Genomic DNA, 16,496 nt, shown 5'->3' on the forward strand with positions numbered 1-16,496 from the left:
TCTGTGAAGTTTTCTGACATAACTAAGAGCTCCATGTACTCTGCCTGCCTACCTCCCTAAGAGCTCTCCAAAACCACAAGTAGGCACCTTTCTTAAGGTACTTTCCTGATCCTTAGTTACAAATGCACAGTAGAGAAGTGTCTTTGTGTGGAATAATTGTCCAAAGGTCATTAGCAGTAACAGGAGGCACAATACCCCAGGACCTGTGACACATGAATGTTAAGAACCAATGCCATCTCTAGCAAAGAGGACTCAAGTCCTGAGCTATGAAAGGAAGGAGTCAGGTTAGTGGGTTTCTGTCTTTCCAACCCTGGCCTCCAACTCCTTCACTGCCCACCTGCCTAAGATATATGGTCTGGGGAAAAGAATACTCCTAGTAGGGTTCAAATCCTAGCTTTACCTCTTCCTGGCTACGTGCCCTTGGGCGAGTTACTTAACCTCCTTAAGCCTATTTGTTTGAGAAATCTGGCAGGGGAATAGGCATCTGGACTCTGGAGCTCATTAGTCCAGCCCTGTATTCAGTGTGAGTTCAGTTAGTTCTTGTTGATACCTAGTGTGTACCAAGTCCAGTGCTGAGTACTCGAAATACAGAGATAGATGCCATGTAGACCCCAAAGAGTTCACTCTAGCAGGAAATACAAACATGGAAGCAGATAATTACAAGTGGATGTGATACACTCATTATAAAAAGTACTGAAACCATACAAAGGTGATTGACTATTTCTACCAGGGGTGGGAGAACGTCAGAGAAGCCTTCACAGAAGAGGGTTTTGAAGGATGAACAGGAGTTTTCCCAACGCACCAAAAAAAGGGGGGGAAGGCAACGTAAGCAAAGGCAACAGAATGAGCAAAGGGAAGCGAAAACAGTCCCTTTGAAGAGTATACTGGAAGAATGGCAAGAAGTTTGATATGGCCAGAATGTTAGAGGGACGGGAAATACAAAGATAGGGATGCTGCAGTGAGATACTTCATCCAGGGCCTTGGGTACTTTGCTCAAGAGAAGGGATGGGCCACAGCCTTCCATACCTACCCACTTGGCTCCAGTGCTCTTCCTGTCAAAACAAGCACACTGCAATCCCACCCTTTCCTGTGCCTTTGATTTAAGAGTTCCTCTCCTGGCCCTGACAGTAAGGCATTTCTGTCCCACAGATTATAACTCACTCTGGGCTATTATTCAGCTCCCCAGCCCTGGCCCTGCTGCAGTTAGTCCAAACATAATATCCTTCATGCATATATTATCTGTCTCCCTATTATCTGGAATCATTTCGGAATTAAATTTCAGTCCTGCAATATTGGCTTCAGGAGCGGCGCGCTTTATGGGCTAGTCAAAGGTTAGAATACCAATCAAAATAACAGTGCCGATGCAGCGAGACATTTTAATATTCCAAAACCCGGTAATTGTAAAAGGACATAATATTTTTTCCCTGATTACCCCAAAGGCAACACATGTTAACAAGGCGAGGGAAGGAGTGAAAGAAATTTCAGAGTTCAGACAGCTGTAAGACATATTTAAAGGAAAAGCCAGGCAGGGCACTACACCATGGGGGCAGGGAGATAAGAAAGGAGACATTCTCTCTAGCTCCAGCTGCCCCTGATTCCAAATACAGCACTATTCCCCCTGCTACCCTAACTATATCCCAAGAGCTCACTCCCAAGGGCAGATGTTGCAGAGGGCAGGAAGAAAGGAGAAAGAGCTCAGGATGTGAAGTCTTGAGGCCTGGGTTCTAGTTTTGGCTCTACAATCCATGTGCCTCTAGCCCCCAAGACCAGCCCCTCCGGGACCTGAGCATCAAATCCAGCAGCAAGCACTCCAGGCTGCTCTCCCACTCACCTCTCTTTGTCCCATGCTTGTGTCCTCACCTCTCCCTCATTTATACCTGGTGCTCTGTGTCCTGTCCTCTGTACACATATTTCTTCCCAAAGACAGCTAGAGGCCCTGATCTACCTGGCTGAGAGCGGGCTCTCCCACTAGGATAGCAGCCCATAATTGTCCCATGGACAATGCTCTGTACTTTGGATGATGCCAAAGACCTGGCCATGGTCTGTCTGCTTCTGACCATTACTGGTCCGGAAGCATGTGTCTTGTTATAGCCCTCTCGCCCTCCAAAATAAAAACAAACACCTTGTAGGGACTCCAGACCTCCACACCCCTCTCTTGGTTTTCGGGGGTTTTCTGTTCTTGTTTTTTGCAAATTAGCTTCTGAATAGCCCCAATGGAGGGGTTCTGCAGCTGGCACCATGTAGCCACCATTCCATAAAGAGTCCTAGCCTCTGTCAAGCTGCCTATAACTTGACCAGCTTTATCCCCTTGGCTCCAAAATAGTGACCGGACCAACAGACTTTCAGATCTGTTCACTCCTGATGGCTTCCCAGCTGACTGAGCCCACTCGCTGGAGCCTCCAATCTGCATCATCCCGACCTGCTGACCTGCCTATGGCCCCCAGCAAAGAACTTCATTAAGGCCAAGAATTTATTCCTCCATAAGCCCTTAATTTATTACTGCACTGATTGGGACTCTGAATGCTCCAAGGTCAGGAAAAGTCGCACTCAATCGTAGACACCAACCTTCCCTTCAGCAGTTTTTCCTGCTGTCTGCTCTCAGGGGAGGGGGGTGGGGGAGACAGAAAGGCTTCTTGGAGGAATGCTTCTCCTTTTTGGAGGGATCCAAGAAGGTCTCCTCCTCCTTATTCTCTCTTTCACAGCTGGTCGCCACCCCATCCTCTTCAGAGCACCCAGAAATTACAACCAGGTAGATAGCACAGATGGCAGAGGAAAAGTAGAGCAGCAAGCACCATACCTGGTATATCCGGGTCTGTTAAATTCTAGGTGACCCCTCCCTACAACTTCTGAGCATGACTGGCTGAGCCCTGTCTGCCAGGACCGACTCAGAATCCTCCTAAGACTGTCTGCCTGCTTTCCCAAAAGCCCACCTGAACAGGCCCGGGGGGAATTCCAGACCAAATGTGACTGTATATGCATGCACTTGCATGGTTTGGTCTGAATGCGCATGAACTATATATGTATACGTGGAGGCATATATTTGTTTATACTTATCCCTATGTGTCCATGCATATGCAGTGAGAATGTATACATTATGCGTGCATGTGTGCATACACATACTCACTTCCGTATGGAAGTCTCATCTGAGTTATCCATTTCTTGACCTCTTATTTGCACTAACATTTTCCTCCACCCAATCTTAGCTACTCACTCCCACGGGCACACCTTGGAACCTGCCAACACCAAGAACTGCCCCATCTCTGAAATCACTAATTCAGATAGCCTACTCTAATCATAATCTCTTATCTTTCCATGTGGCATGCTCGACTACACCTGATACACCTTTCCTCGTCGTCGTACAGGGACCCAGCTACTTTTTCCATATCCGTCAGGCCCCCTGCTATTTTCTCTTTCCTCGGCATCCAGCTGAGATATCATAGTTCATCCTGGCAGTATCTTCAACAACTCCTTTGTTCCTTTCATCACACTTCTTGGGAAAGTCTCCACCCCGGATGAATCTAAATGTACGCTCTCGGCATCCCTACAGACAGGCAGTGGAGCTCTGCTAAAGAAAAGTCCTACAACTGAACGGAGTGGTTCCACTAGGAATTAATGCCATCAACCTAGATGGGACTCTCAACACTGCCTAGAAATCCTACTATACTTCTCAAGTCGGCTCACACTTCTTTCCTTTACTAAAACTACAGCAATCCTTCTGACTTTCTACAAACCTTCCCAGTCCTCTGTTATTAGTTACCAGCAAATGACTCATCTACTTCACAGAGAAAAATAAAAGCCATCAGATGGGAACTACTTCAACTTGCCATCAATTCTGCCAACCTTCTGCATCTACCGCATCCATCTTCTCCTTCCCCCTCACAAGACAAGGGGGTCCTTCCTCCTGCAGACAGCCAGTTTCCATACCATTGTTTTCTCCATCCCATCTTCTCTCAACATCTCTCACTCCTATATTTTCAAACTTTCCTCTCTAAGAGTGCCTACAAACAAGCACATGTCTCCCATCTTAAAACGTGCCACCTGCCTCAACCCCACACTTGCCCCCTCATGGTGCTTGTCCTTTCTCTCTCCTTCAAAGCCACATTTCTAAAAAGGTTAAAATTTCTCTGTCACCTCATTTACCCCCCAATTCACTCCAATTTGGCTCCTGTCCCTCTTACACCATCAAGCGTTTTCACCAAGGTCACCAAGGTCCTTGTGTCTCAGTCTGGTGCTTGTATTTCAGTCTTTCTTTTATGCGGCTCTCTGAGAGATGACCAGTCCCCTTGTCCTGAAAACTCTTTCTTTCTGTGGTTTCTGTGGCACCACACTCTCCTGGTCTACCTCTTCTCTATCACTCTTTACTCTCTCCTTTTTACCCTGTTTACTCTCCTTAGCACAAAGAGTCAAGCAAAACTAAATTTAAGTTCTACCTCTGCCATGTCGTGGGACACTGAGCAAGTTTCATCAACACTACGTGCCTGTTTTCTCAACCTTAAATGTGAAAAATAGAGATATGCAAATAACAGATAATCATTTCAACAAGTAATCAGTATAAAAATTAATGAACTGTTGTGTATTTAAGTGTGCAATTGACACTTACAATACATCTCAATTCAAATGCTAAATCATCATCAGAAATACTAGATCTGTATTTAGATTTTAAACAGTTAACAGTTGAAAACGTAAATTCACCAACCCAGGTTGTTCTAAATATACTTCAAAGTACTGAAAATAAAATGAAATAAAAACTGAAATAAATGAAAAATGTGGCAATTATACCGGACAATACAGGTCTAGCACACAAGATGCGATCAATAAACAAGAACTTTTACCACTGCTATCGGTGACCACTCCTTCTTCTCTATGTCTGATTCTTCCTCCTCTATGTATCAAGTGTAGGTATCTCTCAGTGCTCATTCTTGGCTTTTCTCTCTTCTCACCCTGTATACTCCACTCCCATGGCTTCAATGATCACTCATCCGCCAAGAGATCCCCTGAATCTGTACCTCTTAGCCAGACCTTATCCCTGAATCCCATATCTTTGTATTCAACTACCGCCTCAACAGCTTCACAAGAATGTCTGAAAAGCATCTAAACTCTGCATGTCCCAATTCGTCTTCTCTTTTAATCTATAAACTTCTCCTTCTTCCATGACATCAGTACATTCATTCCAATTCATCCAGTTCCTCAAATCATAAACCTTAGAGTCACTGTGGTTTCCTCCTCCATCATCAACCTTCACAGCCAATCAATCACGATTTTGTATCTACTGTATAGTCAGTTTTGCTATAATACTGGTTTTGAAAGAGCAAATTCACTCCAATGCAATGTATTAGTAAACAGTTGAGCATAACGCAAATTTTGCATTTGTTTATGTGTGATTTTGTCCATAAGCTATAAACACAGGAAAGTATACCCACCTAAAGAGAGCTGTGTAAGAATATGCAAAATATACACATGCTTACACTTCAAACAGATAGCAGCTTCCTAGATTGCCACATGTATTATACACTGCATCCATCTGGCTACAACTTTCCAACTGATTCCAGAGAACTCTCTTTCCACCACTTCATAATAACTCCCAAGTTGCAACCTTTCTCATGCCCACTGCCAAGCAAACCTCGGGGTTTTTTCAAGGTAGAGTGCCATATTTATTGTAGTATTTATGTATTTCTTAACCATTTAACATGTGTAAAATTATGCTACCATTCTTTTTAGATTCCTATCTTTTTCATATGTCACTGATGAAGTTTCTGAGTATTATGCTCCTAACCCCATTTTTATTGCAACTTTTTCTTACAACTTTTCATAGCATGGGGATTCTTAAAAAGGTCTATGTGGCACTATAGCAGAACTGACTATACCATTTAACACTGTAAAACCAATCCATGTCTCTACATTTCCACTGCTATAAGTTTAATCCCAATAATTATCAACTTTCACCTGGACTATATAGCAATGGTCTAATTCTGTGGTTCTCACCTAGGGGACAGTGCCTCCCCATTCCCACCCCTGTCTAGGCCCGTGGAAATGTATGTGTACATGGCAGGGAGGGAATGTTTTTGGTTGTCACAATGACTTGGTGAAAGGCACTACTAGCATTCAGTGAACTGGGGGAACAGAGATGCTACAAGTTCAGCAATGTTGCCCATACAATGATTTGCCATCCTAACATGCCAACTATAACCCCATTAAGAGAAACCAGTACTGATCCCCCCATATCAACTCTTAGCACTCTCTATACTGTATCCAGAAAGAGCTTTTTCAAAATGCAAATCAGATGATACCTTTCTTATGTTTAGTGTCCTTTAATAGTTTCCCATTACCCTAAGGATAAGGATCAAAATCTAAAGTGTGACCTACAAGCCCCTGCCTCCTCCTCTAGTTTCATCCCATGCAACTCTCCTCTCTTCCTCACACTCACTATGCTCCAGACTATCATTCATTCAACAAATAATGACTAAACATCTACTGTGTGCCAGGAACTTTTCAAAGTGATGAGGACAGGGGTGCCTGAGTGGCTCAGTCGGTTAAGCATCCGACTCCTGACTTCAACTCAGGTCATGATCTCACAGTTTGTGGGTTCGAGCCCTATGTTGGGCACTGTGCTGATAGCACATAGCCTGTTGGGATTCTCTCTCTGACCCACCACCACTTGCGTGCACTCTCTCTCTCTCTCTCAAAATAAATAAATAAACATTAAAAAAAGTGATCAGGACAGAACAGTGAACAGAGGAGACAAAAATTCTCCATTCTCGTGGCACTTACATTCTAGTCCCATGAAGCTGCCAGGCTTCTCCTTATCTCAGGGCCTTGCCACATGCTTAGCTAATTCCTACTCATCCTTCAGATCTCAGCTGAGACACCCTTCCTCAGGAAACCATTCTCTGACTGTGACCCCCTAAATCAGGCCCCCTTATCAAATGACAACACGACTCAGGACTTACAACACAATTAGAATTATTTAATATCCATCTTTTCTGTTATATCTCCAGGCCTGGTACAGTACCTAGAACACAGAGGGCACTCAAGAATATGTGTTTACTGATGAAGATGGGTATGTTTATATATACATATGCATGTGTCTTAATGCTTTATGAATAGGAATGTATAAGTGTATTTGTACCTGTGTACATTGCCATGTATTTCTGAAGGTGACTATGTGAATATATATACACACCCATTTGTATGAATGGAAACATACATACAATTTTGGGTATGCCTGCTTGGGTATATTCATTCACATGAGTAAACGTGTATGTTTATGCATGCGTGCATGCGTGTGTGTGTATGTGTGTGTGTATTCTTCTGGCTCCTCAGTGACAGCTCTGACCTCCTGGAGGGAGCTGGGAGCAGGGCCCCAAGTCTTCTCTAAGCTGACAGTTCAATAAGAGTGTAAGATCATTCAATGACACTCCAAATGTCAGCAAACATTGGCTTGCTCCACTCTGCTACAGGGGAAGTTGGTGGAGGAGGGAGATGTGGAAACCTGGCTGCTGAAAAACTGTTCTTTCCTGATGCAATGCACACCATTTCTGGACAGGAGAGGCCTTCGGAAATGGGGATAGTGAATTCAGTCCCAGTTCACTCACTGGGCAAGTCTTGGTGACCAGGACCGTCCCTACTTTTTCCGTGAGCAAAGTTCCGCTGTTGGAGTTAAGCCGGAGAGGGGAAGGAAGGAAAGTAGGGAGGAAAGAGTAAGATCAAGTACAGGAGAGGGCCCTGCAGACAGCCAGGGCCTGGGTCACACAGGAGGAAAGAAAGCATAGAATAATACACTGCATAGTACCCATGCAACCCTGGCAATGGGTTACTGGCTTACCATTGGCTTATTCTTATTGTTACTCTTTTTAAGGGAGCAGGAATCTTTGTGTGGCCTGTACTAACTCATGTAGTATAAAGGTCAGACCTGCAGCCTCTCTGTCCTGAATGGCTGCTCACAAGGACTGGCCCAGAGTTTGTAATTAAGTCATCTTTCCTGCTGGATCCTGTGGCACAGCTGGAACATGATATGGCTAGAGGGCTGAGAAGAAGGGGTTAGACCCCTCTATTGCCACTCTCCTCATGCCACTCTTATTTTTCCTAGACCTGCTCAGTTGACCTACCAAGAAGCAATCACAAGGCCAACTGGGAACGGAGTCCAGTTTCCACTTGTACCCATTTCCTCCTCTATGGCTCAGCACAGTCTGGCAGAGAACCAAGCGGAACAGGCTCAGGACAGCCTGCCTCCAACCCCAGCAGCATCAAGGTAGCCCTGAGTGGCAATGTTAACACACGGGTCGGCTGTTTTCCTGCCTCTCTGCCAAGGAACCTGGAGGCAGGGAGCTATCCAGACACCAAAAAGTCTAGTGAACTTCACAGAGCAATTGTTCAGGTCAGCGCCTGCCTCGCCTGGCCGGGCCTTCACATTGCATTTGCTGAGGCCAGCAAGCAGCCTCAGATGCACTCTGACAGCTGGCATGCTATCTTCAGGAGCACAGGCCTAGCCACACCTTCATGCATAGCCCGCCAAGCCCTGCATGAGAGGGCCTCTGTGGAGCCAGCTCTCAAAGATCAGTCAGCCAGCCAGCAACTATTCACTGAGCACATACTCTGTACCCACCACTGACCTGGCTATTGCAGATACAGAAAGGAGCCAGCCTCAGTCTCTACGCTCCAGATGGACATGTCTACAAGGAAACATATTTGGACTCAGTTTCAACACCCAAAGATCACAGGTATCCAAAGGGTCAAGGAGTCTCAAGATAAAAGACTGACTGCTGAGCTTCCCAGAAGAGGTGATACCTGAGCTGAATCTTCAAGAAGAGGGAATGTGCCCAATGAAAATGACTAGGGGGCACTTCAGACAAAGATAAGGCCACAGGCCAAGACCTGAAGGTAGGACAGAGCCTGGTCCCCTCAGCCAAAGATGGAAGTTAGTAAGTAGCTGCTGCTCAGGCCCAAGAGAGATCAGCTGGAGAGGTGGGTAAGTGTCAAAATACAAACAAGCCAAGGACCAGGTGTGAAGGACCTGAGTACCAGGGGAAAGCAAAGGAGTTCACAATGTTGCCACAAAGAATGGCTGCCCTGAGACCTATGGAACTAAGTCCAAGGTCATTCTCTTCTACTGTTCCTCCACATGCTCACTTAGCTCCAGCCCATACACACACCAAAAGAATGCTGTTCCTCCTGCTGGAAAGTCTTCTCTTCAGACCCATATTCCACCTTCCTTGAACGCCCAGTTCAAGACCCAAATCCTCACAATACCTAGTTTTACCCTTCACTGGCTTCTCTCTTCTCTAAGGCCCCCTGGGAGCCACTACTCTGATCTTTGGTGTGTTCTCTCTTCTCTGATTTCCTGGGAGTCACTAAGCTAACCAGCAACATGGGGTCCCTGAGGCGTTCAGGGCTGTTGTCCTTACATCAGAAGGATTTATGGGTGTGAGTTTCCCTAGTGGGCTGGGCCTCCTGGAGAAAGGATGCCAACAGAGCAGAGATCTTGGGGAGTCTATTCCTGTACCTTCTTTCTTCTGCTTACCTAGTGTAGCACACACTAGGAAAGTAGTTTTCTGGGTAATTCAACCTCTGCCAGGCCCCAACTTCATAACTACACAGGGTTTCTCCCAGCCCACAGCCCCAGCACCCACTCCCCAGATGCTTGGTGTTGTATTAGTGTCAGTCTCCTTCCTCAAATTCAAAGGGAACTGGGCTCTATTGTGCGCAGTCCTTCTCACATGACCAAGGTTCTGCCGGGGCTAGGCAGGACCACAGCCAGCCTGAACCAACTCTACCTCCCAACCACATGGAGATACCAGGGCCACTCAGGAGGGTCAGAGACCACACTCATGACCACATCAAATAAGTATACTTTCCCAAAGGCTTAGCTAGTGCCACATCTCTCCTAAAGGAAATGTAGCTCATCTCAGTGATTTAGTTTTGAGCAAGAATCTGGAAAATTCCCTTCACTGGGACTTCTCTGCATACCTGGATGACACCATATAGGGCAGTATCATACTCTACCCCTCAGCCTGGTCCCCAAGCAACTCCCCACTCCCAGAAAGGGCCACAACCTTACAGTACATATTAACTAGGGAAGAGGAAGGAAGGACGTTGAGAAAAGAGAAGAACAGAAAGAAAAGGAAAGCGATGACAACAAAAAGAAAATAGAGATGTGTAAAGAAAGCAAGAGGGGACAGGATCTGATGCACAGGAAACCCAGAGGAAGCACCAGAGTGGGGCTCAGACACAGTACCTTTTTCAGATTAATCCACTGCTTGAAGTAGTCCGCCACTGGCAAGCCCAAGTACTGGCACTGACCTGGGAGCCTACAAGAAAGGGAAAAGAGAACAAGTTGGGCACACCCATTGTCCCAGGCATGGAGTCGGAATCTAGGAAATGCAAATAGACCTCAGAAGGCTACCCCATTAGTCACGGGTCCTACCCTGCCCAAGAAAGGCTCCCCACCTCTAGCACCCTAGACACTGGGCTCCAGATCTAAATGTGAAAACTTGGGAGACTCTATACAAAATACAAGCAGCTACTATTTTCTGATGACCTACAATATGCTAAGGATCTTACTTACAGTTTCACATGATTCTTCAGAACGACGTTATGAGGTAGCTATTGTTGCCTACATTTTACAGATGAGAAAATGAGATTCAGAGGGGTTACCTAAGGTCCCAAAGCTAAAAAATGACAGTGCCAAGAAACGAACCCAGGTCTGTTTCACCCCAAAGCCCATGTTCTTTCCAATGCACCAGGGTGTAGCTGTTTTGTTACAACAGAGAGGCAGGGATATAAGACAAGAGGAGAGAGAAAAGGAACACGTGGAGCTGGCTAGACAGGGGCTTCAGTTCACCCTTAAGTCTCTAGCAATAGGCTTTCTGCAGATAGAGCAAACCATGCAAAAGGATAAGAGCTCAGAATTTAAACCAAGAGCCTGTTATTTTTTCTTTAAATTATAATTTATAAATGGTCTTTCCCTCTAGATATAATGTTTACCCACATAAATCCATTCAACCATTTACTGATGTTTAATAATAAACAGGCACTTAAAGCTCAAAAAGTTAAGACTTAGCCACTGCCTATAAGGGGCTCACAATTTGTTCAATGGAATGGACAATAAAAGAAATAGACTAAACAGCCTTAAGTTGGAGCACTAGGGTACATGAAAAGATGGAGGAAGATACCAAAAATATTAGCTGGGAAAGATCACAGAACTTTCTTGCTAAGCTTGGCCATAAGCAATAGAGAGGCTCTGAATAGTTGTGATTTACATAGATTTTTCTGGGGCCAGCAAAAACAATACACTAAAAAAGCTGGGTAGTAACTCAGAGACTAGACAACAGCTGTAGAGGTAACAAGCAAGGAACAGACAGAAGAGACGTAAAGGAGGCCTTGGCCATCAAGTGGGATGCAAGGCCCAATGAGAAGTGGTAGAGCCCAATTCAAAGGCTTATGGCTTGGCTGGTTTCATTCTACTCAGAATCAGACACAAAGAACGAGGCAGGGGCATAGAGAGGATATCTGACACCCAGAGCAGACCAGTATTTAATCATCATTTTTATTACTGTTTTTAAATTCTCTGCCTAAATCACAGTGACTGCTTACTACTTCACCTCCAAATACCACAGAAGGAGGCACAAGTTTGGAAATGCAGTTTTACATACATGCATGGCACATGGCAAGCACTCAATATCTACTGAGTTCAAAGTGTTTAGGAGACATGTGGCAGTGGGATGACATCTAAAGGGGCAGCTGGATATCCACTTTGAGGAGAGGTCTGGATTGGAGATATAAATTGCTGAATCATTAATGTAATTTAAATGAAATTAAAGCCATGAGAGTAGATGAGAGAGCAGGGAAGAGTATGGTGGGAGATGGCCCAGATTAATGTCTCATAAGTTCTACTGAGCTAAAATGGAAATCAAGACCATTGTCACACACATGGAACCCACTACACGCAGCAGCCAGCTCTAATTTTGGACTCCCTCAATTCTAAAAATTTTTAATGTTTGTTTATTTTTGAGAGAGAGAGAGAGAGAGAGACCAAACATGAGTGGGGGATGGTCAGAGAGAGAGGGAGACACAGAATTTGAAGCAGGCTCCAGGCTCCGAACTGTCAGCACAGAGCCTGACGCGGGGCTTGAACTCACAGACCACGAGATCATGACCCAAGCCGAAGTCGGATGCCCAACTGACTGAGCCACCCAGGCGCCCCAGCAAGGTTTTTGAAAGATGAAAGATAGCCTTAGGAGCTAAAATGTGGTTGCTTAAGGAGAACTATATTGTTTGGATAACTTTCTTATTTCCTTCAATTTTTCTTTTGTGTTCTTATCTTGTTATTTGTGAAAATGCTTGCTGAGCTCAGCTATTTTTGAAAAATCACATTAAGGCCTGTGAGTGAAGGGGGCAACCAGAAGCAGCAGAATCTGCAAAGGAACAGGTCAAGAGGTCTGGCCAGGAAAAAGCAAGAATCGGGCCACCTATCATATTCACCCTTAGCCATTCCCAGTGTCCCCATTCTTTTAGATGACATGGATCAGGAGTCCTATTGGCTGGGCTAGCCCTGGCAGCAGGGTGAGTAGGAGGCTCCCTCTTCAGCAAGATTTCAAAGGTAGACATTTCTACCCAGGTAGGAAGGGTCTAGCTCAGTAGGATCTTGCCTGATCTTCTAGGGGGAGGATCTGTACCAGAGGGGCTACATCTAAGACAGACTAGACAGACTGTCAGGCTGGATAGTCAGCCTCAGATATGGCTCAGCAGCAACCCTGAGTGCTATCTGTATCCCATGACTGACTGAAGCAGAGGAGGATGGGACTATAATTCTCACCCAGGCTCTAGTCACTTGCAGATACACATGAAGTTTGCAGACTCACAGGCATTCAGGTTGTTGAGTCCTCCAGTCTGTGGGTGGTCCTAGCCCTGTGACTCCAGGACATGAGCAGTAGAAATGTAGCAGGTCCAGGCCCATCTTCACAGAGCCACAGAGCCATATGCCAGAACTTGAAATTCCAGATGGGAGTTTCACGGGAAGACAGCTACACATTTCTAAGACAGAACCCTACCCAGCTTAGAGAACACCAAGAGAAACCCTGTGAGAAAGGTAGGTCAGAGTAGTAGCCATCTCCTACATAAAATAGGAAACTGACGTCCAAAGAAGAAAAGGATTTGCTCGATAACACAACAAGCCAAGGGAGAACTAGAAATGGGATCTCAGCCTTCTGACTGTACAAGGTATCAGTCATGCACATGCGCTCAGAGTTCTTTACAGTCCCTGGAAAGGCAAGGTTTGAGGCTTTAGAGAGGCAGACAGCATGGTGGTTACTGCTCAAGGTCACACCTGGGTCCAAGGTTCTTAGGAGCCTAAGGCTAGGATCAGTGGGTACCAGTGGGTACATGGTTCCACTAATTTGGAAAGTAAAAGGGCAAAAGTCCCCCTGGCACAAAGGGTCTGAATACTGAGTTCCCACCAGATACTGATCCCAGGAAAAGAGCCACTGGCAGTGGGCCCTGGACTAGCCTGCGGGCATGAACGTGCAGGCAGGTTTATGGTGCCCAGGTCTCCATGCAGCTGGAATCACTGGGCACAGAGCTCCTCAACTGCCCAAACATCATCTGGCCATGCTTATTACTGTTGCCCAATGAAATTTTATGCACCGAGTCCACAGGTGTGATTTCCCCTTCTTTATGAGGGTCGGAATGACATCACCGATGGCCAATAGAAAAGAGCCAATTATGTCCAGGCCATAAAAAGGAATGAGATTTTTTCAACCAAATCAAAACTTCCTTCAGCTTCACGAACGTAAGGGGCCCCCTTTAAGGAAGGGCCCCCAGCCCTGCCGTGGGCTCTAAACTGAGGGATATAATCAGTTTCCAAGTACTATCAGACCTAGGGCTAGAGAGGGGCTCCGTCTTCAGCATTCACCATGTGACACTGCTCTCATCACAGTGGGCCCCTAGGGTCATCAAAACAGAACATCAAACCCTCCTCAAAGATGCCTGACTAGCTCCTTGCTACTCCATCCAGGCAGGAGTTAGAATAGAAAAGATGGGGTATTTCTCAAGTTCCCTTCCTACTCCTTCTAAATAACAAAGAAGAAAGCAGAGAGCCTTCCTCCACTTAGAAAGAAAAGAGTGTGGGAGGAAGAGGGTTGCAGGAAACTCCCCCCCTCCCCCCCGCAAAAGCATAGGGCACAAAGCATAAGGAACCCGGCCCTCCCTACCCACCCCTCATCCAGCCCCACCACCTGCAGCCCAGTGCTTGGGCTGGGCCCAGACAGCCCTGATGGCAAACAGGTGTGACCAGCTCGGCGCCAGCCAAGGCAGGGGACTAGCTCATTAAGGGAACACCACCCTCGCTAATGGGTAGGGGCAGGATGAAGCCATTGTGAACAGGAGCTCAGCTTTGAAGATTAGCTGGAGCAGAGCTGGGGGGCTCTACTAGAACTGCTAGGCTTGAGTTGAGGCCAGCAGCATCCACGGAGGTCTGAGCGACAGACTGACAGACACCATCAGCCAGGAGCAGCAGGAATGCAGGCACCAGTGCTGGCAAAGTTTATGCACACTCTTCCTTCTGTGCTTTTCTCTCTCTGTAAATCTTAGGGGCAACTCCAAATCAGGGAGATATATGTCACTCTCAGTTTTAGCACACTCGAGCCCTTAAAGAGCAGGAGGCCAGCTGAATCTGGAGCCATATGTGATCCCTTTCTGCCTCTCTGTGAAAGCCATGAGACCCGGATCTTGAAGTGATGTAGGCTGTCAATCCTGGTGTCCAAAAACTTGAGGATGCACATACAGTTCACCTGCAAGGGCGAACTATTTTGTCCCATCTGATATGTAGAAAAAGGAGAGTACTGAGGAGCAAAGGAAAGAGTAGGGAGAAAGGTTCGGTCTTCTTCAAAGTCACAGTTGCACCATGGAGGGATAGAAAGCCCAGTCTGGGGAAGGAGTAGGCCAACAGACCCAGCCAATCAGCCAGATGTATGCTCCTGCCAAAGGAACACCTATGAGGGGCAGTGGGGCTCATGGCCATGTTGGGTTTCTATGCTTGCCCATTCTGAAACGAACATGCGTGCACAATGTTGTTGCTGGCTGTCCTGTGTTTCAGAACTGCCAGGTTTCCTAGACCTCAGGAAAGGTCCCATTCCCACTGGGTCCCAGCCTGGGAGGTGCACCTTGTCAGAGACTCCACAGCCAGTGTGAAAAGTCTGCACCCAGCACCAGCAGACTATCCCAGCCAAGGCAGCACTTGGCTGGGGACACAGCTCTTTGTCTCTCCTGTTTCCGTTCCCCCCACCAGAGGAGATAAACAGACCCTGGGTGATAAACGGCCCGCCTTTCAAGATCACTTTTCCTCAAGTTGAGGAGAGTAGCTAGTGATGGATGGGCTGGAATTTGGTTATCGGGAAGGGCTGTCAGCCAGAGGTGCCTATCTCCTCCCCCACTACGCAGGGCATCATTACACTGTGGCATCGAGGTAAAATATGAGCAAGGGGAGGGAAGCAAGAAAGAAGGGAAGGCTGCGCTTCCACACGGAGCAAATTGAGCTACAATGAGAGCGGGTGTAAGGCTGGGACGTTAGTTATCTGCCGCGACACCTTTATCTCTGCGCAAATTGGTCCTTCCTCCCCCACCACATCCTCTTGTACAAACAGAGGCAGGCACAATGTGTCACCACTGCAATAGCGTGGCAATTTAACCCGAATTAGTGAGGGGGTCAAGCTAGGAAATAGGGGTTTCTCATTTCAACAGGTTCCTTAGTCTCTGCTGTGAACCACCACACTGGGGGGAGGAGGGTGGACAGAAAGCAGACTCATAATTGAATTCACTCACTTGGCCACCACTGATGTATAAAAAATTAATGCTCAAGCCTCCTACTTATTAAAGCTGGCTAGTTTCTGTCTCACCTGCAAGATGCACCATGGCAGAAGACACGGCCTGGGCCACCCCCGGCAGGCTGAGCCCTCAGTGCTTTCAGGCAATGCAGGGATCAGCAAGGTCAGGAAGGGAGACAAAGGTGCTGCCTGAGACAGCAGCCCCACGCCAGCAACCCCTCCTAGAAGCCTACAGGATAGAGTGTAGGGTGGGGTTAAGGATGGAGGCCAGGGGGAGGGGTTGTAGAAGGTGATCACATTAGAGATGATCCTGGTCAGTTCAAGAATACACTTCAGTCTACAGATAGAAGCAGCATTCTGGCTTTACTCTCTACCCTGAGATGTCCAGGGTTTTTAGAGGGGTGTCCAGTAACCCCTCTCTGCCACCCAGACAGGCAGACAGACACACACACACAGTTGTGCTGAAACTGAGGAAACCAATGGCAGCACTGATGACAATGACAAGGCTAAAAAAGCCAGGTGTAGAGGAGTCAGGCCCATTCCCCAATGGCTCCCCCACTGCAGACCCCAGAGCTAGAAGGGCCCTGATGGTGGAGGGGAGAGAGAGAGTACAGTAGAACCCCCATCCAGCACACAGCTCTGCTGCACTAAGAGACAACTTGGTCAAGTGCCCATGTGTCC

At 46.7% G+C, this 16,496-nt stretch overlaps 1 protein-coding gene across 8 annotated transcripts in view; it reads right to left on the minus strand.

Moving 5' to 3' along the window:
• ERI3 (ERI1 exoribonuclease family member 3) overlaps nt 1–16,496 on the minus strand; it is a 127,612-nt gene that overhangs the window by 51,782 nt on the left and 59,334 nt on the right. For 7 of the 8 annotated variants that reach the window (XM_027059388.2, XM_027059392.2, XM_053213089.1 and 4 more), the window contains one exon: nt 10,232–10,304. The exons of the other annotated variant lie outside the window; for it this stretch is intronic. In XM_027059388.2, coding sequence (XP_026915189.1) covers nt 10,232–10,304 — 73 coding nt within the window. The remainder of the gene's footprint in view (nt 1–10,231; nt 10,305–16,496) is intronic. 8 annotated transcript variants of the gene reach the window in all.

This window comes from Acinonyx jubatus, chromosome C1 (genome assembly GCF_027475565.1).
Source record: "Acinonyx jubatus isolate Ajub_Pintada_27869175 chromosome C1, VMU_Ajub_asm_v1.0, whole genome shotgun sequence".
In the NCBI taxonomy this organism is placed as follows: Eukaryota; Metazoa; Chordata; class Mammalia; order Carnivora; family Felidae; genus Acinonyx; species Acinonyx jubatus.